Consider the following 23,955-nt stretch of genomic DNA (forward strand, 5'->3'; position numbering starts at 1 on the left):
TTTACCTTTTATTTTCATTTTCTCTGAAGTGTTTGTAGGGGACGAAACATTCCTTACCAGTGGTATTTCCTCCATTAGACATAGAATTATGTCTGTTTAGGTAAATCCCTTTCCTGCCTATTCACAGCTGTTTACCGTTCAGGGCTTGTTGCATCTTGGCTGCTGCAGCACTTGTCCCCCAGTACAGGAAGCTATGAAGCAATTCCTTTTGTCATTTTGGGCAGTATGTGCAAGGGATTGTATGTTTGGTGTTGTTTTTTGGGTTTTTTTAATTGCAGAAGTAATGCAAGACTGCCAACTTTGCATCCCAACTTGCTCAGCTTTTGACGTTGTTCATGTCTGACCCATTTACAAAAATAATCACACCCTTCAGAACCACATTTCAATCCTTCCTCCCTGGCATATGGGACTTGAAGTCAAATTTTTCTGCTGTTACTTTAGAAAAGCAAGTAAAGTTTCTTCATAATGTTGCCCTTAACAAGTCCTCGGTGTTTCAGGTGTGCTGCGTTTCCCCTCGGAGGGACAGCGGGTGACCGAGTGGCTTTGCAGCGACATCTCCTGGCCTGATTCCCCTGAGCAGTGTCAGAGATTCCTCTGCCAGGGTGGAGAAGGTCTCATGTGGATTGAGTCGAATATTTCACACAGAGAGAGGAGGTAGGAAAATCAAGTCATTACCTCTGTTTAATCAGGTAAGTGACATTGTCAACATGATTGTCAATTGTACAAAAGATAAGTTAGAAGTTGTTTTCATATCCTGAAAAGACTATAGATATTTGCCATTTCTCCAAAGGCTGCAAAGTTTGGACAGCATGGTAAGATGGACATCTAAGGTTGCTGTTGCAAACATCTAATCACACATTATCTACTGCACAAATATTACAAAGACATAAAACAAATTATCTCTGGCTAAAGTAAAAAAATAGAATATGGAAATAATTCCCCTCCTGGTGTTTAGTCACTCACCACCTAAACAGCTTCATTCATACCTCTTGGTGTTTCAGTATTTGAGGCCACACAAACTAAACTAAGGGGAGAGAATCTAAAGTAGCAACATACAGCAGGTCCACAATATACCAAGCTTCAATTTCAGAACTAGATTTTGTCTATATTTGTGTGTCCTCTGGAGTAAAGAAGAGTTCTTGAGGGAAGAGAGTGGAAGTGTACCAACTTCCAAAGTCTGCATGGAAAACCAGTGTAGGACCAAACCCCTAAAAAGGGAGCAAGGATAGTTCCCACAGGAATCACAATAAATGCTGGGGATTTGTCCTTAGCTAAAAGCTCTATTTCATGTCCTTGTTTGCTGTGAGATAATGACTCATCAGTAGCAGAAGTGAGGGGAAACCATATTCTTCCAGAGAACAGGGAGCTCTCAGGCTAAACTGATGGCCTTTTCCAAAGAGGAGAGCACTGAAGGTGCTGCAGAGGGAAGGGCTCTCCATGCTCACCCAGGGGAGCCCATGGGAAGGGTGCTCTGGCAGAGGCTGGCAGGAGCCTGGTGGCTCTGAGGCTGCTGCCAGCAGGCAGTGTCACTGTCCCAGTGACTGGCCTTGGTGGCTGAGCCTGGTGACTCATCTCAGCTTGCAGTCACGAAAAGCAAATTCCAGCCCTGGTGACAAGAGTGCTTTGGAATAATTAAAATTGCTGTCACACATGGTATTTTCATGTTCAATCTGTGTATATTTATAAGCTGTATACCCTTGCCAGGCACTTCAAAAGGCTTGGTTCTGGAGCAGCAATGGATTAACTCAAACTGCTGAGTCTGGGATATATTTGTCTGTATTCTGTAGGCAGTTCCATACTGTCCCAATGAATTCCATATGAATGTTCTGCATAAGTTTTGTTCAACAGAAGCAGAAGTCAGCTATGTTTGGAAGCTGTGACCTTTCTATACAGTTTCTCAGTTGCCCACTGGAACACACAGTACAACATACAGTGCACTCTGAGTCTCTGACAGCTCTCAGTGATAACCCCGGACTTCAATGAAAAATTCAATTTACCTGTTAACTCTACTGGTATTCTTTTCAATGAATTGCACTTGAAAGTAATTGCACTAACCTATAGCTGCACTTCTGAATGCCTTTCATATACAGCACTTGCATGCTGCATTGGCAACTTATTTCCTTCAGCCCCAGCCTTACAGAGGTTTCAGGCTGTAGCTTCTTCTCAAACACTTTGTAACTAGAGGTTCCTGGATTATTAAAAACACGTTATGTCCTGGATTTAGCTCAACTTTTCTGGAAAGCAATCATCTGGAAGTCAGCCTGGGATCCAGCTGTGTCACATGGATTTTCCCTGCTTTCTGAAACCATCTGTTCCACTGCTTGGGAGGTTTCTGGGTCCTGGGAGCAGGGGCTGTCCAGGGTGTCACCGCTGCTGTTGCAGTGCAGGGGGGAGGCCATGTCAGAGGGCTGCTCTGAGGGTTTCCCTGCAGCAGGAGGCAGGGGCATGGACAGAGGGACATTCATCATGTAGAACACATTGCCCAGACGTCGGGACACCTTTAAAGACAAAGGCACAATTGCAGCAATTACTTCTTGCTGTTAGAGCCATTAAACATCAGGCCTGACTCATCCCAGGCATCCCGAAGGGTTATTAAACTCTTGTGAAAACAAATCTTTTCCATTTTATATTTTTCTAGGCCCAGGTTGTGGAAGGAGCTTGTCAATACCCAGCTTAGGACCTCGGTATTGACAGCAGGATCCTCCTGCTCCCAAGGTGCTGCAGCACCCAGGGACAGAGGGGAGGCAAATGCCAGCCAGGAGTGGGGCAGGTGGTTGGAATGAGAGAAGAGTGAGAGAGTAGAAGGGGTTAAAGAAAAGGAAAAGAACCAGCAACAACAGAAACATAGAGAATTGATATTAGTGGATGAAATGAAGGGCAGAAAACTGCAAACTGAGAGGGAGAGTCTGTTACTGAAAAATGTCATGTTCCTTACTGTCTCTCTGTGTGCCATGGTAACATGCAGGGAAGCAAAAGAAAACTTTGCTGGAGTGATTTATTTTCTCCCAATATTGTGGCAGTTACCAGTGAAAAAAAAGTGCTTTAGTTTGGAAAAATTCCCTCCTGTCATCTTCTGGCACTTCCATGTCTCTGACTCACCATCTTGGCATACATTTAATGATCATACCTGAGAGCGGATTTTTAATGCTGGTCCGAGTTTTAATCCCATTGTATCCAGGAGATGCTCCTCTGTTAGCAGTGGAAGGGTTTCTCCATCAATAGCATGGTCTTTAAATATCTGATGAAAGGATAAAACACATCATAGTGTGCTAAAACAGACATTGGTTGTTATTTTTCATGCTTAACCCTGATGCATAAACAATAAAAAGAAGAAATAATAATTTTCCTGGCTTATCTTTGTATCTATCTTCTAACTGCACAAAGAAAATTACTATTATACTTGTAATTTTGGGACAATCAACTATCCTTCCACATTTACATTTGCTTGCTGACATTTAAATCTAGATGGTCCTAAAGACCTGAAAAAGTGGTGAATGTTTATAATCACCTGGGCATAGTCTGAGCAGCCTGGGAGGCTGCCAATGAAGTTGTGCACATCATCAACTGTCCACTTGCGAATGTCTTCGACAGAAGAAATGTCTTCTCCATTCAGGATCAGGCCATGGGCTCCTTTGAGGAGGAAACACAGAAGTTATCTTGGTAGAATTTTGCTGGCAAATCAGAGGAAATCATTGTTATCATGAGAATTTTTACACCTTTTCAGAACCTAATCTATTAACAGCAGGGTGTAGCCACTTGCAGATACAGGAGTCCTAGACATGAAATCACCAGGTCCAGAGCAGAATCTGGTTCTGAAGGGGTTTTTTATGTGGCTTCTTTTGTTTACTGCTGGCACTGTACCTACCAGTAATGAGTGCATTATCCAGTGCTTTTTCTTCTTTGGACTTTACTGTTACTTTAATTTGACTAATATTTCAGTAGAACAGATCCAAGTCTTTGCTAGTCCATGGTGCCTACTGTGAGTTAGGACATAGAGAATAGTTGTGGGCTGAAGAGACAGGCTAACTCACAACTTCATTCAGCAATTTTTTTTAAATTGAAATTCCTTTTAAAGACATGAACTGAATACAGATATTACTGTTTGCAGCATTAGTATTCTACTTTTAGTTGCAATGACTCTACCAAAACTTCACTTAAAACAGAGGGAAGAGTTGAGAGACCAAATCAATAAAACCAGATTGTATCAACATATCACTCTAATCTGGAGATCTGACAAACCTGAGGGTAGCAATGGGTTGTTGGGCACTGGAAATCCATATGGTAATGCTGAGAATGGGATTGCAGAAGGGTACAGGTACTTGTCATCAAAAGCAGCACAGGAGCTGTTGGCTTCCTTCTCATTTGTGTTGCTGCAGCTGGTGGTTTCAGTTGGAATTTCATGAGTAGCACAGTTTTTTCTCAAGCCTTGTTCAAACTCTTTGCAGTTCTTGGCAACCACAGCCGGCTCAGTCTGGTTTTTGCTCTGCTCGTGTTTGTTTGGTGTCTCCACCTCTACTTCCTTTTTATCCTCTTTCTCCTCATCCACTGCAGCTGAGGCAGAGTCGGTGGATTTGTCATCTGCCTGGTTCTTTGCGCCGTTGGCGCTGCCCTCGGCACTTTTGTGATTTGCAGCTCTCCTCCCTGGGCGGCGCCCCCTCTCCCTCTGCAGGCTGGTGACTGGCGGGTAGGGGCTGCCTGCCATGAGCATGCTGTTGCCATGGATCTCGTCCAGGGTGGTCCTGTGCACGTACAGGTCGTTGGCAAGGTGCCCTTCAGGGAGTCTGTGCCTGCCCCGGAAAGCGATGGGACTCGCTGGCATCCCGTGGTAAAGGAAAGGGGCTTCCAGGCCCAGGAGTCCTTTCCGATGGGCTTTCTCCATTTCCTTTTGCTGGAAAATAGCACTCATCTCCATTTCCATTCTAAAAGACACACAGAGCACGAGCAGTTAGGGCAGCTTGGTTCCTTCGTCACCTTTTTTTATTCAGCAGCAGAACAAAACTCAGATAAATGAATAGGCAAAGAGTAATGCTTGTTTTGTCTCTCCCCTATATTGCTGTGTGAGAGAGGGTACAAACTGCAGATGGAATGGCAAACCTGGCTGTATTTAATGTGCTGCCATTACAGATAGTAAGCTAAAAGAAAGGGAAAACACGTCTTACATGTCATGGTTCTGGAAAACATTTCAGACAAAAATTGTTATTTGCATATTGGCAATCCAGACATGAGGATTATATTCACATTTGGAAAATAGTCTCCAGAGTCTAGGGGTTGAAGACTAAAGAAAATAATTGATTTATATTGTCACTCAGAAATTTGTACCAAAACCTGCAGAATTCCAGTGATATTGTAAATTATAAAGAACAAGAATGACATTATCTATGGAACCTGTGCATGCATTCAGAGTAAGCTAATGCTAAGTCTCTTGAGTAACCCTCTACAGTGCCTGGCACCTGAGCATGGTCCTGAGAGTGTGAAAGGGTGAGATCCTGGTGGGAAGTGTTCAACTGATCTCCTTCCTTCTGGATGAATGCTCCAGAGTCTGTGCCAGCTTCCTGCTCCTGTCATAGTGGATGGGAGGGATTGCCAGTGGGATACAGAGAATACAAGTATTTGTATTGTATTTGTAATAGTAGTATTTGTCTCTGCTGTAGCAACCTTTGCTGGCAGCACCTTTCTCTGGAGGCAGGCCAGTGATCAAACAGAAAGGTGAAGCTCCTAGAGGAGCTTTGAGGAGCTTTCAGTGGGATTTCTGCATCTTTGGAAAAGAGCCTGTGAGGTAAAGCACTTTAAAGTGCATCAAAATAGGTTTCTTAACACTGCAATGAGTATAACAGGTCACAGAGAGTCTGATCTTCAGGAGAGTGTAAAATTGTCAGAAAACAGTTTGGGCAAAAGCTATCTATACAGATTTTTGGTATGAGGAGGAATTATTTGATCACACCATTCAGGGCTTTTTCTCTGCCTTCTTTTAATCTTTGAGACAACCTCCAACTTGTTGACTTTCTGCTTTCAGAGACACAAAGGAAGTGTTTTGTCTGTGTACTGTGTCCTTGTACGTTTTGCCTGATTGTCATTACTCCCACCCAGCTCTTGAGGTGACAATAAACAGCAGAAAGCATTACATTCCTGCCTCCTCCTCCAGCTGAGATAGTGTGTTCCTGTCAGGAGCAGCAAACAGAGCTTTGGGATGAGGCAGAGTCCCTTGGAGAACAAGGATTTGAACCCAGGTGCTCAGCAGCACAGTGCAGGAGATTGCAACCAAGTGCAGGAGGTTGTCAGCACCTGGTTTCTGGAACAGCTGAAAGGAGCAATTGCTACCCTAAAGGGGACCTGTGTGAACACAGTGGAAATTGTCAGGGTGGCAGAAAGCTGGGGTAAAAAGTTTCTAAGATGTTGGTGAGCTGTTTCATGTTGGATTTTTGCTGTTTGGGGGGCTGAGGGAAGAGCCTGAACAGGTAGGACCAGCTCTGATGTGGCTGTGGGTGTATGACATGGCCATCTTTGCTGCTTGTTGTTTCACTTGTTTTTCTCAGGGTTTTTGCCGTGTGGCAAGAGCTATAGGAAATGCATTGCTGGTACAAATCTTGTGCTTGGAGGAGTTCAGTAATCAAGCTTTGCTGACTTAAGAGCTCAAAACACTTCCGTCATAATTTTTTTCAGATGATTGTACAGAACTTGTCTGTTCTTTGCTCTTACTCTCACTGTGAGAGGGGCACTCCCACTGAGTAGTGTAGCTCAGAGCAGGAGTGGTTGGGGTTAGGATTCCTCTGTGGAAATGGTGTGGCCATGAGGGAGGGCACTGCTGGTCTTTTAACCAGCTACAGACTACATTGAAACTGATACAAATAACTGGATTTCCTACAGTCACTCTGCTATTCCAACTCTTAGGTCAAACTAGGAAATCTGCCCACCCTGCTAGGGTGGAGGCACAGCTGCCTGTCCCAAGGGCACAGCTACAGGCCTGAAGTGTTGTGTGTGATATCACACAGCTGCAAAGTTGGAATTTGTTTCTGAACCTTTGTAACTTCAGGGTGTTTGGATCTGCAGTTCAAGGGCTGTGGCTGTAGCTTGTTCTTTTCCTTAACCAAGCTAAGGGGTTTGTTTATTTTTGTTACATCATTTTAAGAATAAAAGCAAAATAATATGAGCAGAAAGTAGTAGCTTCAGGCCTTAATTGATAAGGGCCCTCTGCTTCTTTGTGTGACTTGAAAAACAATCTCCATCACTTTGCTGCTTTAATCCTGGCATGCACCTCAGAGCAAAGCTTGCTATTGATTACCTGGCAATATTTTGCTTTTGAACCAGTTCTTGTCTTCTGGCCACAGCTTCCATGGATTCTGGTTGCAGAAAGCTGTATCCTTAGAGGGAAGGAGAATAAAAAAAATCTTTAAAATTCTCTGGTTTTCTCATGCAAATGCACAACCCCCAAAGCAGTGCAGAGACACTTTTAAAAACTTTGTAAGTCTTCAACTGTGGGCTTCACTAGGAAAGTGAAGGGTTTCAAGCTAAATCCTATTTGTTGTCATTGTTTTGGTGGCAATATGTAGAAAGAACATGAAGTCCATGATCAGGTGTTTTCAGGATCAGATCTGTAGATAGGAATACCTGCCATTAACCACAAAGGGTGGTTTTATTTGGTGACATATGCCTTTGAAGCACATATCACTGCTCAGAAAATAATAGCCCTCAGCTGAGCAAAGCAAACCTGCTCCTTCACGACTGCTTTCAGCCTGCAGGCTGTGTAATTTTAAATTACATTTCCTCTTGAGATCCATGTTAAGGCAGGGAAAGAAGCCAAAATCAGAAATTTTTCTTGGTGTATTGATGTGACATTGAAAATACATTCACTCATCTCAAAAAAACCTCTTTGAGCTCATTTTGTATAAAGTAATATGTAAATTTTTGTGCAGCATGACATGAATTCCATAGTGGTGTCCAGCCTTCCCCTTGGAGCTGTGCCCTCTAATTTTCAGCTTTAATTTAAAAGGACTTGTATTTGCCTTACATGAATTCAGTGGCATGTAGTATTATCATTAGAGATTATGATATGTATAAAGCAGCCAACACTCATTTAAGAACAAGAGTAAATTGTTGTGTAAAAGTGTTGATGAGGAGCTATTTTTTAGCTGTAGCCTTTTGTTTGGATGTTAAAGGGCCTAGAAAATACAAAAAGAAAAGGAGGGGAAAAGACATGCAAAAGCCTGAGAACTGTATTTAACAAAGGATAAAATGGACTTGCTTAGATCTAAACTGGCACAGGCTGCCTCCTTTTAGTGAGACTGTTTTTCTAAATAAAATAAACTGTTATTGACACTACCTATAAACTTATGGAAAACTAGCAGGTGCAGCTGGCTTTCTGGTCCATCCCACTTTTGAGGATGCAGAGGGTGCTTTGTTACCTGGGCCTGGGTAGACACGGTTGGACAGCAGGTTGGGCATGTTGGGGTGCTGTGGGACTGCGGGTCCCAGGTGGGATGCTATGTGGATTTGCCTGGGGTCAGCTGAGGCCATCATTTCAGTTGAAGGCAGCAGATCTCTGAGAAGAAGAAAACCCATTCAGATATGCAGAGGATATTTATTAGTTAAGAATAACCAAAGGTCTTTATAACCTCGGGGACAGCACACAGTGATGAACTGCAGTGCTGGGACAGGAACTGGTGCCCGGTACCTCTCCACCAGTCGCGGCTCGAACTGGGCGGGGATCGCCTGCATCCTCTGCTGGCCCGGCCCCATCAGCTGCGGGTTTACTGCCATCAGCTGGTTCCTCATCAGCATCTCCTGCCGCTGCCGCAGCTCTGCAAGGCACACACAGTTCTGCTCTCAGAGGGGTAAGTTAGGAAGTGATTCTGGCTGCGGTATAACCTTAGCAGAAAAAAATGTTTTGTTTTGTTTCCTCTAGAGCAATTCACACCTTTTTTTTAATAGCAGCAACTGAAAACATGTTTTCACTGACACCTGAACTACTTCGTTTAAATAATGTAGATTTATTCAATCAAACTGCAGCAAAAATAAATAGGATGTGCTCAGTCAAGTGTATCAAAGGACAAATTACAATGAATAATAATTTACATAATACTGTGAAACAGAAGATAGCCATGGATGTTCAGTTCTCTGCTTGAGAGGGTTTTAATTTCTAATACAGATTCATTTTAAGAAAAATCTTACTAGGTGGAACCTGCATTGTCATGAGAAAGCAGCTCTAGAAAAAAAACCCCACAATGGTGAACCAGAACATCGTAATGTCCAGCTGTGGCTTTTGTTCTGAGTTCTTGTGTGCCATTTACTTGTCTTCCAGATGTTCAGCATCTCTTAATCAAATACTGAATTCCAAGAGCCCTCTGTGTTAATTTTTAATTACTTTAAGCAAAATACTTCTGCAGTTACTCCTAAGATAAATCTGAAATAACCTTTTAAAGACATCAAACCTGCTACTGGCTGTTCCTTGTAGGTGGTAGAAAAACCACAAAAGCACAGTGCAGGGGGGCTCCTTGCTGCTCACCTCCTGCTGCCATGCCGCCTGCCAGCCGGTACAGGTGCTTTTCCTCCAGGGCTCCCTGTTCCCCCAGGATGGACATCTTCCTCATGTGCTCCCGGGGAGTCATGCTGCAGGGGGACAGCAACAGCTCTGCTGCTCTAAAGAACCAAAGCAGCAGCGCCAAGGAGAGGAACGAGACATTCAACAATGAGAAACAGAGAAGGTTATGCAGGTTGTTTCCCAGCTAAGCAGGTCACAGCTGGACCCTTCCATGCCTGTGTGTTGTAGTGTTTTCAGGACAATGCAAATATTGCCCTTGCTTACACTGACTTCTTGGATCCTACAATGCAAGGAAAATCAAGGTGCTGGAAAATCACACCTGCTCAAAAAGAGGTAATTAAGCCCAAGCCTTTTCCTTCAGCCCCTGGTGTGTCTGAGAGCAGTGATGTATTCATACTTAGGAAGGCAGGTGTCTTTGGTTTAATTTCAGAATTGTAGCAGTTTGGAGCCCTGTCTACTGTAAACTAAGTGAAGCAGATGGAAATAAATTATAGAAATTATCTGTTCCAAATGACATCAGCCCCTTAAGGCTGCCAAATTGAAGTAAAAAAGGTAAAAGAACATGCTTTGTAGTGATGAAAACAGTGATAAAACTGGTAACATTCAGATCAATTATATATTTATATTAATTAATATATGCAATTAATATATACATAATTAATAATTTTAAAGGAAGCAAGTCCTATAACCCAGAGCCAAGATGTTAAAAAGCTATCCTGTATGGAATGCTTTGAGTTGAGGAGTTGGCAGAAGGAGCAGGCTGGCTCTGAAGGCAGCATCAGGAACATCTGTACATTCATCTCACACTAGACTTGCACAACAAATTATTAGATTTAAAATTTTTCTTTAAGTAAGGAGTTGAATTTCCATCCCCATTTAGCTCTGATGAAGTGGATTCTTTCTGTCTCCTGAAAGAAGGAAAATGTACTGCTGAAGTGTTCTCATCCTGCAGATAGAGAATTACAGCTCCAGGAGTTCAGCCAGCATTTGGTAGAGGTAACAGTGAGGGAAATGCAAAGACAGGAACAATGCTCCTTATCCAAAAATGAGATAAAAGTGAGGTCTTGTGTTTCACTACCCAAGCCATTCATAAATTAGATGTATAACTTTGTTTATTGCTTTTGATCTACTGATGAGTTTAAAATAATTTAAGTGATAGATATCAATCGAATTCATGTGCCTAAGAAATTTACCATTTCTGTGGTATGAGGGAGATGTTTGGTCTCAAAATGAGTTTACCAAAAGGCAAAAAGTGAGTAATTTCAGCCATTTACACTGAAAGTAGAGGCTGAACTTAGACCATACCTCTGGTGCTCCCTCTAAAGAAGTGCTTTACATTTGTAAGAGTAGATGTTGGATTCTGTGTTGGCCAAGACTCAGGTCTTCCTGGCAACAGACAAATCTGTCAAATCCCAGACCAGCACCACGGCCTTTGTTCTGGATATTTGTATCTGAACATGTTTCCATTGGCTTTTTTTTAGGATACTTTAGACTTAAAGCGATTTAGGCTGCTGGGTGCCTCGTGAAGAGCATTTGAGCTGCCAAAGTGCTTCTGAGCTGCTAAAGCATTTTAAAGCTCAGGACTAAAGCGATTTAGTGCTGGACTAAACTTTTCAACAGCTCAAAAAATAGGTAGTAACTGGGATGATGCTATTTGCCATACCATATTGTTCAGTGAGCCATTTAGGTGTTTTTCTTTTTTGGAGAGAGACTCTGTCTGGAATACTCTACAAAACAAACTGAAATGTTAAACTTCATGCTGCCCTTCTTAGAGCCTGGCCTTTGGCCTTTATCTGGCTCTTTTTTTCTGGAGAAACCTGGTCTACCCAAAGATGTCAGTGCTTATTGCAGGGGCATTGGACTGGATGGCCTTAAAGGTCCCTTCCATTCCAAACTGTTCTGAGATTCTGTGAAGGTGCATTAGAGGTTCAGATAGCATAATGGAAAAAAGACTCAGGAAATTTTAACCTCTTTATTCTAGTAAATCAGGGAAAAAATAAAATTAATAGTGAGTTTTAATACTGACACATTTTTGTCTCTCCGATGACTGACACGTTGCACCACTTTTGCATTTTAGGAACTGCTAGAATGTGTCAGTCTCCTGCTTAAATCAAAGTTGTAAATGTGATTCTGGAGAAATGTCCCTTTGTGGGAAAAAGACACACAAGTAAAAGACACTTTCTTTATCAGGCCTTCCTAGAACTTCTATGCTTGACTGAAATTGTATGATGCATCTTTAAATTGTAGAATCCTGGAAAACCTGGTGGGAAAAGAGCCATCTGTTCTGGCCCCAATCCCTCCTGTGGGATCCCAGATACCCTGCCTGTTCTGACAGACATCCATCCAAAAGCAAGCAGCAGTAAGTGGTTAGAAACCAGTAGCACCAGTATCACTGGGGTGTGCTCTGTGTAGTCTGTTGTTCCCAAAATAAGTCTGGATTTTGTGTTGGATATGAAGGATGATACAGTGGCTGTTGACAGGCAGTCTCACTGCCTCCTTTCAGGGATTAAGCAGAAACTATGTAAGAACTTTCTTTAAAACTTCTATTTAAATATGAGGTTTTCTTTTAAATGTTGGCATTTTCCCTACAATGTAAGGTACTGATTATAGCAGCATCCCCAGCAAAGTGATCCATATTTACTGATAATTATTGTCCACCAGATGATAAAGATTCACAGATCACCATTTCAGACAATGAGCATCAGATTAAAAAAACATCCTGCAAAGGCAGACAATGTGGTCTTTTGGTTTCACATGGAAAAGATCTAGTATTGAAAAATCATGGAATAATATGATTTAAAAGTTCTTTGGTATCTTCTTCCACTAAAGCTGTAGCTTACTGCTTCCACTGACCCACTTTTTGAATCATCATAAGCCAAAAGGAAGGTTTGATTCCTTTGTGAGGTTTTCACTGGAGTTGCATCATGAAATCATTCTGGTTTTTTCATTAGTGTGCAAACAGTCCTAGCTAACATATCCTGAATTTCTTCTCAGATACATAAAAATAACTGGTATTTGTGATATAAATTTGAGCTGTTATTTCTACCGTAATTCTAATCTCTTGCTGCAAGTTGAATGGCAAAATATCCATATGGTTCAAACTTAGTTTAAAGGACATGTTTTGTATGTGTGTGTGTGTTATCTGTATTAAATTACTTCTTTATTTCTCTGAATTTCCTGTTAGTGAAATATTGAAAAGATCAGGTGGGATAAATATCTTAATAACCTAATATAAAGATTTGTTTGCAACTCTGTGTCAGGAGGAAGTACTGAACCTGACTAATCCATGTTAGTCCATTTGGTAAAACATCTTTTTCAGTTACTTAGCTGGGGTTCTGACCTGCAGGTCAAATTTAGGGTAGTTTAGGTTCATACTATTTTCATAACAAGTCACATATTAGAAACCACAGCAGCTGAGGAGGATCTGTGAGGGAACAGGGAAAGTACACTTCTGATACATTTATTAGCTGGGATTTGAGAGGAGCTCAAAATCTGGCATCAGGGTTCATATAAATTCATACACACCAGCTGTCCAGCGTTAGATTCATATATGGCTCTGCTCTGATCCTATTGCACAAATCCTGGCTGTACAGCACATTACAGGGATGAAGACAAGTTAATCTCTGCCTTTAGAGTCTTACCCTTAGCAAACCCTTCTTGGCAGCAGGCAGAACCACTCACCCAGGACTAATTCTGTCTCAATTTATTAGATGAGAAGTGGCAAGACACGAACTTTATGAACCAGGAGCCTTTGCAAATCTAATAATGCAACAATTAAAAAATGTCTATAGCAGTCAATGTGTTAATGTTATCAATTGTATTGGCAAAATATTGTTTAGTCATATGTAATATAGAATTGTTGGAAGACTTGTTTTTTTAGTTAAATGCATTGAGATTTCATTTACAAATATGCATTTATATACATCAAACACATGGAATTAGCATTCTTGTAAGTCCATGTTTAGTGAACTACAACAAGTGTCTCCACAGACTGGAAGCTGAATATTGTTTAAAATGCTCAGGTAAATTTGTGTCAGCTGAATCAGTCAAATACATATTGTGTAAGAGGAAAATGTATTCATGCTTATGAGAGAAACCTCTGAATGAAGACATACACAATCCTATTTGCATTTCCATTGGCTTCCCTTTTAGAAAAAGCTGACCTGATTGCTTGAGAAATCAGGTACTTTTTAAAAAAATAGCTAAATATTCCAATATTATTAATAGTCTTAATGTTATTAGTTATTGGATCAAGGGTTCTTGATCTGAATCTATGCTGAGGGTCGTAAAACTAGAGTTGTAATTGTTCCAAAATCCACAGTCAGCAAAATAAATAACTTTTGGAAAGGAAAAAAGCAATTATGTTAGCATTACGTCATACAGGAGCATGAAATATGTCTTCTTAATTGGAGCAAGGTGCCACTGGGGAGGCTGTGGGGCTGAATTCTAATCCTAGATATGTGGGCACAGACTGCTCAGAGACTGAGATTAAAGTGTAATCCTAAAACTGGATTGAGAACGATACATTCCCTAAAGAAAGGAAAATAACTCTATTTATGCAGTGTGTGTCAGCCAGCAGAGTTTGTGTTGCATGCCTTCACACTGGCTGGGAGACACAGACCTGCCCGTTCTTGAGCCAGCTGATTGGGAAAATTGTGAGCAGCAAGTCACTCTTCTTTTTAAACATGCTGTTCTCAGGCAGTAGTCAAGGCTTAGTGCTGGCAAACTCAATCCTTCAGGAACTAAGCTGGGTTCATAACAAAAGCTCATCTTGTTCCCCTTGGAATGGCTGTGGGCAAGGGGAGGCTTATTCCTGTGTGCCACTAAGGCAGCGCTCAGGCTGGGCACGGGCTGAACCCAGAGGTGGAGATGCTTTGTGCTGAGCACAAACACACAGGGAGGGCCTGCAAAGCCTGTGAGGGGACAGAGACAGATGGTGGAGGAAAAGGGAGCTGAATTCCTGCTCTTTGATGGGGCACTGGAGGCACAGAGATCCAGGACAGTCCACAGCTGAGGTGGGAACTGTGCTGGATGCTTCTCCCTCTCAGCTCAGCGTTGTGACCACAGGGCTGGTCACTGCACAGCGCAGGGCTGAGATTTATTTGTGTTTGTGGCAGCACCCAAAGGCTCCTCTGGGATCACTCTGAGGGCTTTAACAACTCCTATTAAAAAACTAAGTAAAATAGCTAAGAAAGAGCTAATGAAAATAGTGGAGAAAGTGTGTGCATGCACTCAGAACGCTGTGCACGCACCCTGGGTCCTGGCAAACTGGCACAGGGAGATGTTTACAAGGGATGGGTCTTCCTATTACATCAGTTATATACACAGAGATAAAAGCATGATGTCATTTGTTTTCCTTGTGGATTTATTTCATAATTAGGGATGACACTTGAAACATTATCCTCTTTCTTAGACTCTTTCAGAAGCCTAGAGATTGCAAAATATGGCAAAAGAGGGGTCAGTTAAAAGGAAACTAAACTCTGTGGTTTTTACTTTTTGATAATTATTCCTTTTAAAGCATTAAAATTAAATGTGTTGCTTTTTAATTTTATTTTTGAATACTGGAAATGGAAACTGTGGGACAGAAAGCTTTCTGATTATTGGAGGGCCAGGCTGGTATTCCCGAATGAAACACAGTTGGATTTTAGTGGGATTTGTGTCTCACTTTTACATGAAATGTCAGTGCAAATGACAACTCTCTCAGTGCCAAAAGTAACCAGGTAGTGGGAAGAGGAACGAGTTTTAGTTAGACTATTTAAAACTATTTTAATTTAGCAATTCTTTAACTTAACTGGCTAACTAAGAGTTTGAATCTAGAAATTTTGTACTGAATTGTTGGTACCTGCCCTTTTCAGTTAGGATATTAAATACTGCAGCAGTATCCCTTGAATTTTCCAAAACTTTACATTTGATGAGTCTTCCCATTAAGGTAAATCAAGATGATGTGAGTTTCCATCATTAATCATTTCAGGTCAGGTTCCTTTATTAAAAAGCAAAATACAGCACATGCACATCTTAAAAAATATTTGCCGGTATGTTAGAATATACATATGTAACAGGTGTCAGATACTAAACCCACTGTTATTATCCAAATTCATGTATGAAGTCACAGGTTTTAATACAAACTTCTTCCCCTTGTGAGATTAGCATGTAAAATTGCACACCTGACCCTGTGAACAGGCTCAGAAATCAGCATCTCAATCAGACTGAGCATCTTCAGCTCCAGCCTGAAGTATCAGACCATGAGAGAATTATTTGAGTTGGCATTGCCTCCCTCTCTTACTCTTTCCATGTTCTGCTGCACTGTGGAGATCTGGCAATCCACATGTTCTCTAACTAAAGAACTTGAATTTTTTACTCCATACACATTGCAGTAGTGCCCAAGCTTTTCTCAGTCTACAGCTAATTCTGCCCACAAAGTCAGATAATTAAAAAATCTAAGGAGGCATTATAACCTTAAGATATTTTTAAAAATTTGACGTTGGTATTCCACAAAGCTGCCAGCACTGAAGTTTGTTATGATGTCCACACACATACAACCAAAATTTTCACTGGTTAAATCTAATATTGTTACATCAGACTAAAGCAGCCAAATATGTGATGATGGCCTTGATTACTTCTGATTGCATGCTAATTTGGAAAATCCACTGCACCAGGAAATATCTATAAAATATTGAGATTTTTCTGTTTCACTTTAAAAGATAAGTTAGCACAAAGATTAAGATAAATATATTAACAACCACTTAGCTTTTAAGTATATTTTGTTATGGACAGACAAGACAGGGAAATATTTGTACATATATAACAAGCAATGCAATCTGAATCCAGAGTCTTCTAGAAAAATACTGAGTATGCAGACAAGCCTTCCCAAAGTAAGATCCTGTTTGCAAAACAAATCTTAAAATATTTCTAAAATGATCAAGTTATGTTGTAAGAAATACGGTATTTGCACCTGAATATGCAGAATTATTTACCTATAAGAATACCTATAGCAGATTGCTGAGAAATAAGAATAGACTTAATCACATACTTTACTTCTTCTATACCACCCTGCCTATTCCTAACTTTACTCTGTGCACTCAAGTGCTGCTCTTAAATTAAGTAATCACAGACAAGTTTGCTTTGATCTGCTCCATTTCTGCTGCAAGAAATCTTTCCTATTTAATCTGAAAAATCATGCACCTTTTAGTATTACTTAACAGGTGTTCCATCACCATTTACATTAAAAACCCAGCACTTTTTATTTCATGTATACTCACGTCTATCGTGCAGATGTTAGTTTTGGGCACAGTGAAGCCACCATGAACATCCAAGGGTGTCCCCTCTCTATGAGCCTTCCTTCCAGCTGCCTCACTAATGTGTTTGGCAGCTTTTAAAACACATCAAGATTAACATGTCAAAAACTGCCTTAACTAACGCTGACTTTACTTTAAATACAAACTGAACTTGTCTTGATTAGCTCTCATCCCTGCTCCTAAGCCCTCCCCACTCTGACATCACAAGCTCTTCTCCAATACCATCCCCTAACCAGGCTGTAAAAACATAATTACACGAAGAGCACTACACTGAGCTGATAAACCTATTTCACATTTAACCTGCTAAGCCGTTGTTAGCTTTTAAGATGCTTGATGCATTCACTTAAAATCTCCCCGTTCCAACAAGAAATACAAGACAATGTTTGGAATTGCTTGGCTCTCCCCTGTTGTGTTACCTTTTTATGCTGATTTTTAGAAAGAGTGCACTTCTGACTTGGCAAGGAGTCATCCCAGAAGTGTGATACCCCAGAGCTGTGTGCCTGATGGGATTGGGGGGAGCTGCAAGGTGGAAATCCTGTTAAGCATATTGTGAGGCTAACACAGGGATCAGTTGGTTATACTGCTCAAGCCGGCAATTTACTCTTTAATTCTCACTGGCCACCAGTTGGCTCTCAGAACCAATGCCTGGAAATGGCAAGTTTGGAAATGTCAGGGAGTGCTTAGTTTCTTCCAATATCTGTGTCAATTGGTGGGGTGTTTGTTCATTCTTAATCACCTGTCTAAAATTCATCAGGTGCTCACTGCAACAACAAAATATTGCCCCTTGTTCTCTCTAAAACACTAACACAGTGCCTGAACCTGGGGCAAATGGGGCATTCCTATTGGAAATCACTCTCAGGGAGGTGTTAGCATTGGCAAAGAGGTGTAATTCTGCTCTACCTCTGCACAACCTCACAGAAAACAAATTCTTTTTTATAACACAAAATATATTGGTTTTAATGTGGGATTATTTAACTTTTTTAAAGTGACTGTAACTCTAAATATTTTTGTTTTAAGTCCCATTGTGGCTGTTTTGTTGCTGCCTGGACTTTCTTTATACAGAAAAAAATCACACCCAGAAATATTGCTTTAAAAATCCACTACTGGGTTTGAAAAAAAGAATTTTAGGTCTGCTTTTAAAAAAATAAATTATTAGAGACCAGTTAAAATTAACTGAGAATAGTTTTCATGTGATTATCCAAATCTTTGCATGTGGAGGCAGACAAGGAAGCAAAGGAGCATTCTAGGTTTAAAGACCATTTTCATCTTGTGTTCAGTCCACTCAATTCGTAGCTCCCTGTGACTTGAAATGTAATGAGCAGATAGTCTTGAAAAAAGTTTTTTTACTGGAATTTTTTCAAGATTGTCTGAGTGAGGCTGAAGCAAATTCTGTGTAAGATGTGGGGTTGGCCAAATAAATAAAAATAAAAACTTACATCAGCACCCATTTTTCATCAGATATTTTAGTCCACGTGAATCCCATTTCAGGAAAACCACAAAAAGTTCATTATCAGAAAAAATTACTTCCTGAGGTAGAACAAACTCAGCAATATAATAAGATTATATATTTATTTTTCCCGTTTTACCTAGTGAGGGAATTTGGAGAGAGAAACACTGCTTCACAAGAACTCTGGCATGTAGCCCTTGGGTTCTGGCACAGAAGCAGGATTGCTGCGTGCTGTAGTGAACTGGGACAAACACAGTTCATGAAGATGCTTCAGTGGTTCCTCTCCAGAGAAAAGCAAATTGTTCTTGCCTGGATGTTGCAGGCATCAGAGCATTTCTGTATCACACTGGTCTGTGTGTCCCTCAGCATTCCTGTTCCTGTCTTCACCTGAGGAAAAATGGCACAGCACCAAAGGAGGGGCAGAGAGACATGTAGGAAATTAGTTATGAACAGAAATTAATGAGTTTTGGGCAGTTTGGGTATTACTCTAAACCTGAATTAAGAACTAAGAGATTCTCTCAATTAATTTCCAAAGAAATGTCAACTGCTACCCATCTTTCTCAATTCCTGAAGTACCAGGATTGTGCCCTTTTGTTGCCTTTTGACAAAATCTCTGGCAGACATAGCTCAGCTGATGGGATTTATGGTCTTCAAAAATGGAAGGTAAAAATGTATTAGACAATTTTATTGTCAAATAATTAATAGTTCAAGAATTATGTTGGTTACCAAACTGCAGTGCTGAAATGGATTTGTAAAAGTAGAGAACCTGCTAAACTAGAGCCTAAGCAGGTTTTAATCCATTCTTTCTGAATGCTGTCTGTCCGAAGTGAGGAATCTGTGAAAGAGTGATAATCCCTGTTTCTCCTTATCAAATTTACTGGAGCAAGATAAAAATCTGCTTATCTCCACTTTAATGGAGATACACCATGAAATGGACAGAGACAGAACTTGATAAATGGCTTATTTATCACAGGTCAGCCTTTTTCCAACATAAAATCTGTGTTCAGACATATCAGATTCTTTAGCTAAACCTCACTTCCTCCCATGTTTTCCCCAGAAAGGTCTAATCTAGAAGAGCACAGTTGTCACAAGCAAAGTAAAGAGAGGGTGGTTAGTTTTTAAATTGGAGTAATAATTAGGGAAGCAAATCACAGTACACATAATACCTTTAATGAAAGATTTTTATGGTAGACATATGTTCGTATTTTCTTGTTTAGTGATTTTTTTCATTACCTTTTGTATGGATTTAGGGTATTTTTTGGCTGTGGAAAGGCAAGTTATGATAGCATTGGTGTCACATTCAAAAAGAAAAGTGTTGAACAAATACTTTTTTGGAAGTAACTTTTGAAACAGCAACCAGAATACAGGGATTGGATGCTGTCATTAAGGATGGCCCTAAAAATGCTTTATAACCAGCTCTTATATCTGTATAAATTTGCTCTCTCTGGCAACACACATTCAGGTTGAGTTCCACAGAATGGAATGGGGAGTTTTGCTGAACTATCCAGCTCCATTGTACCAGATGGTACCGTATGGAGGTAACACTGATCCTATGACTCTGTTGATTTGTAATTAGGTTTCTAGTAATTAATATAGTTTGCAGGCCTTGCATGAACTCTGCAGATTGTCCATTCATGTAAATGATTAACTGAAAGGGGATTAATCCTGGCAGAAGTTCAACCAAAAAAGAATTTTCCAGACTGAAAATCTTCTCTACCAGTCTAGTCTCTTGTAATAGAGACTGCAAGTTAAGTTTGCATTTGTGTAGCTCCATTTTAAAAGGAGTAACTTGATATCTGAGTGTTAAAAGTATCTGCACTGTGTGTATAAATGTACATTTTGTGCAATAGGTCTATAAGTCTTGCTTTTTATGGAATTCAAAATGCATATCCAATATGACTTAGTAGTTGGAAAAATCTACTTGTTGTCACTGCTATTTAATAGGAGGTAATGTAAATTCTGGCTTTGAAAAAAAGAATATGGTTTAGAATTCTACAGTTTGTGTTTAGCTGCTCATGCTGGAATATGCAAAGGTTGGAATTTTTACAGCTGCAATAAATCAGTGACAGGGGCTGTCACACAGCTCTGCACACAACCAGCTCATCCAGCACTAGCCCTTGCAAGACTATCACAGAATCCCAGAGTGATTATTGGGTTCAAAGGGACTTTAAAGCTCATCCAGTTCTAACCCCCTGCCATGGACAGGGACACCTTCCCCTCTCCCAGGCTGCTCCAAGCCCTGTCCAGCCTGGCCTTGAACCTGGCCTTGTCCTGCCAAGTGTGCAGCCCCTCCAGATCAGGCAGGCATTCCCTGAGGAATGGTCCTTCCAGCCCATTGTGTGTGCACTCTCTTCTGAAGGAATTTATCTGGCCCTAAAGCCAATCCCTGTGGCTCTGGGGATCACCTGGCTATAAGGAAAGTCAACATCAAATTAGTGGGTGACACAGATGTTTGGCACAGCATCAGTGCCAGCTGAGGCATTCCCAGCTGTGTGGGCAAGGCTGAATTCCCCTGCATCAGTTATGAGGTGTCAGAGTCAGAGGGTGGATGGAAGGGACAGAGCAGGAGAGAGAGGATGGAGAGAGCTGTGGAGAGCATGGTTTGATGCATGTGGCTGGGAAAGATGAGGGCAGCAAACCTGGTGCTGGACCAGGCCACTCTTCCCTTACCTTCCCTTGGCAGCAGCTCCTGGCCCATGTGTCCAAGAGTGTGATACCTGGCACTGCCAAAGTCAGCCATGGGTCAATGAACACTTTTCCAGCCCCACCAATTTCCTTGCTCCATGCAATTTCCCCCAACAAATCAGGCCAGGCAAGAGAATCCTGCAGAGAGGCAAAGCTGGGGAAGGGAACTGCCATGGAAGCAAACAAGGCTCACAGTGTTGTTATGTGCTGCTGCAGCACTCAGACTATCAATAATCTCTAACAGATAAATATCCCACGTCATTACATTCTATATAAATATTGGGCTGAGTGCCTCCCTGATGTAACTGTGATTGTATGACAGCAAGAATGGGTTTAGTTCAGTGTGTTTAGACTCTCCATTATTTTAACCAGATGCTTGGGGCTTTGTTTTCCTTTAGTGGATAATAAGGGCCATCCAAAACAGAGTTGCTGATTTGCTTGGGTTTCATTGAAAGAGACACTACTAAAGGGAGAGGAAATCCCCAAAATGATACTCAGTGATTAAGCACATAGAATATAGGATTTCAGTGTTTGCAAATCCTTTTTTTCAAATGAACTTGTGGCACTAATCCTCTAATGGCATTATTTCTTTGGAATATATGCCGGATTAAGGAGTCACAATGAGGCAAAGTACAAAAATCCACATTAATCTCTCCCCGATGGATGCTGTGTGGGATGCAACTTAAACTATTTTGTTCCAAAATTGGTTCTGTTCCTAACCTTGCCCCAGGTCTAGACAGAGGGAAGAGTAGATATAAACAAGTGTGACACTGAGCGCTTGGCAGATGGTCACAGGCCTTTTAACTGGATAGAAAGGGGAAGGCGTCTATTATTTTTAAACTCCAAAAGCTAAGCCTGCCCTGTGCTGTCCGTGACATGCTGCAGGAAGCAGACACAGGGCTCTGAGAGGAGCAGGACACCTGCTCAGAAGTGTGGCAGGGAGGAGAGGGGCAGAGCAGCAAATGGGGCATGGCTGGGCCTGGCTGTTGTGATGTTCACATGTTCACAGCACAGCCTGGGCTCATTGCAAAGTGCTGCTCATGTTTGCAGTCTAGTGCAGCCACCTCGCTCTCCTCAGCCTGCTTTTTGGGGGGATAATCCTGTTAGCACCTCTTCTGTCATAGCTGATGTAAAAAAAGATAAGGATTTGCTTTTTAGGAAGAGGAATCACTGTGTTTCCCTTCTGACTGAATTACAGGGATGCTGTCAGAGTGCCCTGGAGTATTGTCACTGTCACTCAACAGCCTCAATGGTGAAAGAACCTCTGAATTGGCAGCACATCACCTGAAATACTGATGTCAGAGCATGTGAGCTAGCCCGGCCTAACCACTGTAATCAGTGCTTAACATGCTTAAAGGTTTCCCCAGTTTCACAGGACAGAGATTATCAAATATTCCCATTCCTTGTTCTCATTGAACTGCAGGGGGCATTGAGAAGTCTTGGGCCAGGAGAACCCAGGACATGCTCACAAACACAGGTTGCTTGGTCTCTGCTTCATTCCCAGTCACTCTGCTGTTAAGCACAAGCAAAGAACTGTCAAATTAATTTCTTCACCAACAGAAATACTGGGATTTTCCATTGTCTGTATAGCTGAGATGCCTGGACACCTGAATTAGCACAAATTCCTGATGTGGATACAGCTCTGTAGTGAGATGCTGATTCCAGAAACAGAGACAGGACAGCCACTCCTGGTGTCAGAAAACCCTAAAGTCAACTTGGACATCCTTTCTGTTTGGGAATAGAAATGTGCCCTCCTTTTCTACAGAGAAAGATGGTTGATCACAATGGTTTTGTGCATTTCTAGCTGCTGTAAATGTTTCCCAGCACGGTACCTCCCATGGGCAAGAGGATTTTCCTGATATTCACTTTTTCTTCTCATCTTACCCTGTTGACTTCTTGCAGCACCCTGTGCCTCATTCCACTCTGCCTGAATCCTTTGTCTAGTTTCATTCTGAGTCAAGCTTTTCCTCAGGCTGGTGTCTGCTCAGCTGCTTGCAAAGGAATTGTTGGTTTTGTTTACCAGCTTTATCATTCCCCACCAAAATCACTCCAGTTTGCATCTGTCTTTAGTGTATACAGACAGTGGATGGTCCCTTGTGTTTAAGGAAGTAGAAATTATATTGCACCAGGTGAGCAGGAAATGATAAGGGAAACGGAGAGTTTGCCACAGGAGGGGAGAAGGGTTTGGCTGGTTTAGCCTGCAAAAGACAAGACCTCATAGACTGAAAAATATTATCAAAGCTAAAGAGATTCAGCATAAATGGCCATGAGTAGGGTAAAGACAGAAATTGTGATGTTCACCATTGAGGAAATCGGACTTTAGGACAGACAGACAAAAAAAAAAAAGGTGCAGTGGAGTTTGAAGTATGCATAAGGTGTGTCTAATGATTGCATTGTAATGTTGTACCATGGTGTTGTCCAGAAGATGATTGTGACTTCTCTTGTGTCTCCTAAAGTGATCGAGAGTGTCAGTCCTCCCTTTTCTGACTGAGCTGTGCCTCCAGCACTATTGCTGAGCAGTATGGACAAAAGGGGTGGGAAAACAAAGAGCTTTTCTCCAGGTACTCCTGTAATCTGATCTCTGCGGTGACTCAGCCTCTCCCAACAACAGCTGTCTCGGGGCATGCAGTGGTTTGTGAGCAGTAGCGAAGATTTTGCTGCCACTTCCTGATTTCTGCCTTCAGAGCCATCGAAGCTGGGACATGATCGGAGCATTTAAATGGACTTCTCAGCCCCAGGACCGGCAGACTTTGGGACACAGTACAGAGGAATAGAGGCATCAGGAAAGAGCCCACAAACCACTTGTGCAGAGCTGTCAAACGGATGAAGACAGAAACTTGTGAGAGAAAACTGCATGGAAAGTTCCTATTAAGGAAAGGAGTGAGGTTTTGTTTGCGTTCCATGGCTCACCTATCACACAAAGCCTGAAAGCACTGTAAAAACTGAAAAGTGTGAAAGGGAACCTCAGGTGCACCCATGGAAAAGACAGGTAT

General features: G+C 41.5%; 3 protein-coding genes across 3 annotated transcripts in view; 2 read left to right on the top strand and 1 right to left on the bottom strand.

The window, feature by feature from the left end:
* Positions 1-9,602, bottom strand: SAMD7 (sterile alpha motif domain containing 7). The gene is made up of 8 exons (XM_064721193.1): positions 9,500-9,602; positions 8,669-8,795; positions 8,400-8,536; positions 7,280-7,358; positions 4,240-4,919; positions 3,509-3,630; positions 3,128-3,238; positions 1-2,498 (listed from the first exon to the last, which is right to left on the bottom strand). The coding sequence occupies exons 1-8, from the start codon at positions 9,600-9,602 to the stop codon at positions 2,226-2,228; spliced, it is 1,632 nt and encodes a 543-aa protein (XP_064577263.1). The 3' UTR covers positions 1-2,225.
* The window catches only part of LRRC31 (leucine rich repeat containing 31), a 28,956-nt gene continuing 13,713 nt past the window's right edge, over positions 8,713-23,955 (top strand). Inside the window, 2 exon segments of the mRNA XM_064721198.1 lie at positions 8,713-8,828; positions 22,161-23,951. Coding sequence (XP_064577268.1) covers positions 23,939-23,951 — 13 coding nt within the window. The 5' untranslated portion in view covers positions 8,713-8,828; positions 22,161-23,938.
* The window catches only part of LRRC34 (leucine rich repeat containing 34), a 38,253-nt gene continuing 23,108 nt past the window's right edge, over positions 8,811-23,955 (top strand). Inside the window, exon 1 of the mRNA XM_064721194.1 lies at positions 8,811-8,828. The gene's annotated coding sequence lies outside the window, so the exon portion shown is untranslated. The remainder of the gene's footprint in view (positions 8,829-23,955) is intronic.

The sequence above is a fragment of the Zonotrichia leucophrys genome, chromosome 9 (assembly GCF_028769735.1).
Source record: "Zonotrichia leucophrys gambelii isolate GWCS_2022_RI chromosome 9, RI_Zleu_2.0, whole genome shotgun sequence".
Taxonomy (NCBI): domain Eukaryota; kingdom Metazoa; phylum Chordata; class Aves; order Passeriformes; family Passerellidae; genus Zonotrichia; species Zonotrichia leucophrys.

What these genes read in the sequence shown, in the direction of transcription:
- SAMD7 (XM_064721193.1), bottom strand. Translation starts at nt 9,602, where the DNA reads ATGACTCCCCGGGAGCACATGAGGAAGATGTCCATCCTGGGGGAACAG. An exon ending in AGGCGGCATGGCAGCAGGAG is followed by an intron (nt 8,796 to 9,499) that starts GTGAGCAGCAAG and finishes TGTGCCTTGCAG; the next exon opens with AGCTGCGGCAGCGGCAGGAG. An exon ending in GAGCCGCGACTGGTGGAGAG is followed by an intron (nt 8,537 to 8,668) that starts GTACCGGGCACC and finishes TCTTCTTCTCAG; the next exon opens with AGATCTGCTGCCTTCAACTG.